The sequence below is a fragment of the Helianthus annuus genome, chromosome 15, assembly GCF_002127325.2.
Source record: "Helianthus annuus cultivar XRQ/B chromosome 15, HanXRQr2.0-SUNRISE, whole genome shotgun sequence".
Classification (NCBI taxonomy): domain Eukaryota; kingdom Viridiplantae; phylum Streptophyta; class Magnoliopsida; order Asterales; family Asteraceae; genus Helianthus; species Helianthus annuus.
Window position 1 is genome coordinate 145,653,916 of NC_035447.2, and position 1,378 is coordinate 145,655,293.

Below are 1,378 nucleotides of genomic sequence, written 5' to 3' on the forward strand. Positions count from 1 at the left end.
GTCGCTATTATCGCTATCTATCGCTGCAACCCTAATAGCGAGCCTGGACCTATACGCTATGTAGGGCGCTATAGCGACCGCTATTGACAACTATGGCTGTGGCTATGTTTGGTCAAAGGTTCGGGTGGCCACGAATACGTTAGAAACACCTAACTACAACCCAAACCTCACTCGTTTAGTCCTTTGGAATACATAAAACTTCACAATTTTATAAATCATCACACCAACTGGTATTTTTAAGCCAGAAAGCCAAAACTACAATTCAAACCACATTAAACCTCAAAGACAGTCTCAAACTTCTGTTCCTTATTATTTTAATTATGAAAAATTTATAAAAAATTATATCAAAACTAACACCAATCCAACATATCATACCGGATAATAACATACTAAAAATCAGCACATTCAAACACAATACAAAGGCATAACAACAAATTAACATCAAACACATAATATCAACACCTAAAAATTGCAAATTCAAATTGAAAATATATATTAAAACCAAAAGTGCATTGAGAACAATAACAGTCGAAAATCATCATTGATAACATTAAAAGTCAAAATAACAGAGGATTTGAATCAAAACATAAAACTTATCTCTCCCTCAGAATCGAAGCTTCGAGAAGAACCACCGGTTCTTGCCAGTCTTAAACCTTTCCTCAAACCTAGCTTTAGTCTCCTTACAAGCGGTCACCTTCTTATCACGCGACTGAAGCACATCAACCGTAACAACATCTTTCAGATCCACATCGAGCGTGTACCTTGTCGGCATGATGTGGTTGTAGTTCACAAGCTTGATGAACGCCTTCACGCGCGACTTCTTAGCTGTCTTCTTCGCTGAGTCCTTTCGGATCACCTTCTTCGGATACTTGGAGATTCCGGCAACCAGGCAGTGGCCGTAGGGACGGTCGCGAGTTCCGTCGTCGAATTGCCTCACGATGACGGCCTTACGGCCGGCGAAACGGCCGTTGAGGACCACCACTGCCTTGTTTGGTTTCAGAAACTTCACCATCTTCGCCGCCGCTGCTCCTCCTCCTCTCACGCAGAGTTCGCGTCTAGGGTTTTGTGGATTGGAACCATGCTTTAATTTATAGCATTCGTTTTTACGTACGTAACCCTAGCCTTTGGTATAATTGCGTTCATGCCATTAGGTTTTTGCATTTGGTGATTTGAAGGGTTTACTCCCTTGATCTTTCAATTTATTGCGTTTTATGCCCTTGCTTTGTTTTTTTTTTCCAATTTAGTATGAAAACCATTATAGTTTGGGAATAAGTGTAACTGAATTACATATTTTTATACTAGCAGAATGCCCATGTGATGTGGCGAGAGAATATATTGCATCGTGATACTTGTTTTTGATAGTTTCCTTATGCATATG

The 1,378-nt window shown here is 40.0% G+C and overlaps 1 protein-coding gene across 1 annotated transcript; it reads right to left on the reverse strand.

The window, feature by feature from the left end:
• Positions 1–469: 469 nt before the first annotated feature.
• Positions 470–1,073, reverse strand: LOC110912597 (60S ribosomal protein L27). Its single transcript, XM_022157367.2, has one exon. It carries the CDS (start codon positions 1,010–1,012, stop codon positions 605–607), a length of 408 nt encoding a protein of 135 aa, XP_022013059.1. The 5' UTR covers positions 1,013–1,073; the 3' UTR covers positions 470–604.
• Positions 1,074–1,378: the final 305 nt, after the last annotated feature.

Bases quoted from the DNA above. Each gene is read 5' to 3' on its own strand.
- LOC110912597 (XM_022157367.2), bottom strand. From the start codon at position 1,012: ATGGTGAAGTTTCTGAAACCAAACAAGGCAGTGGTGGTCCTCAACGGC.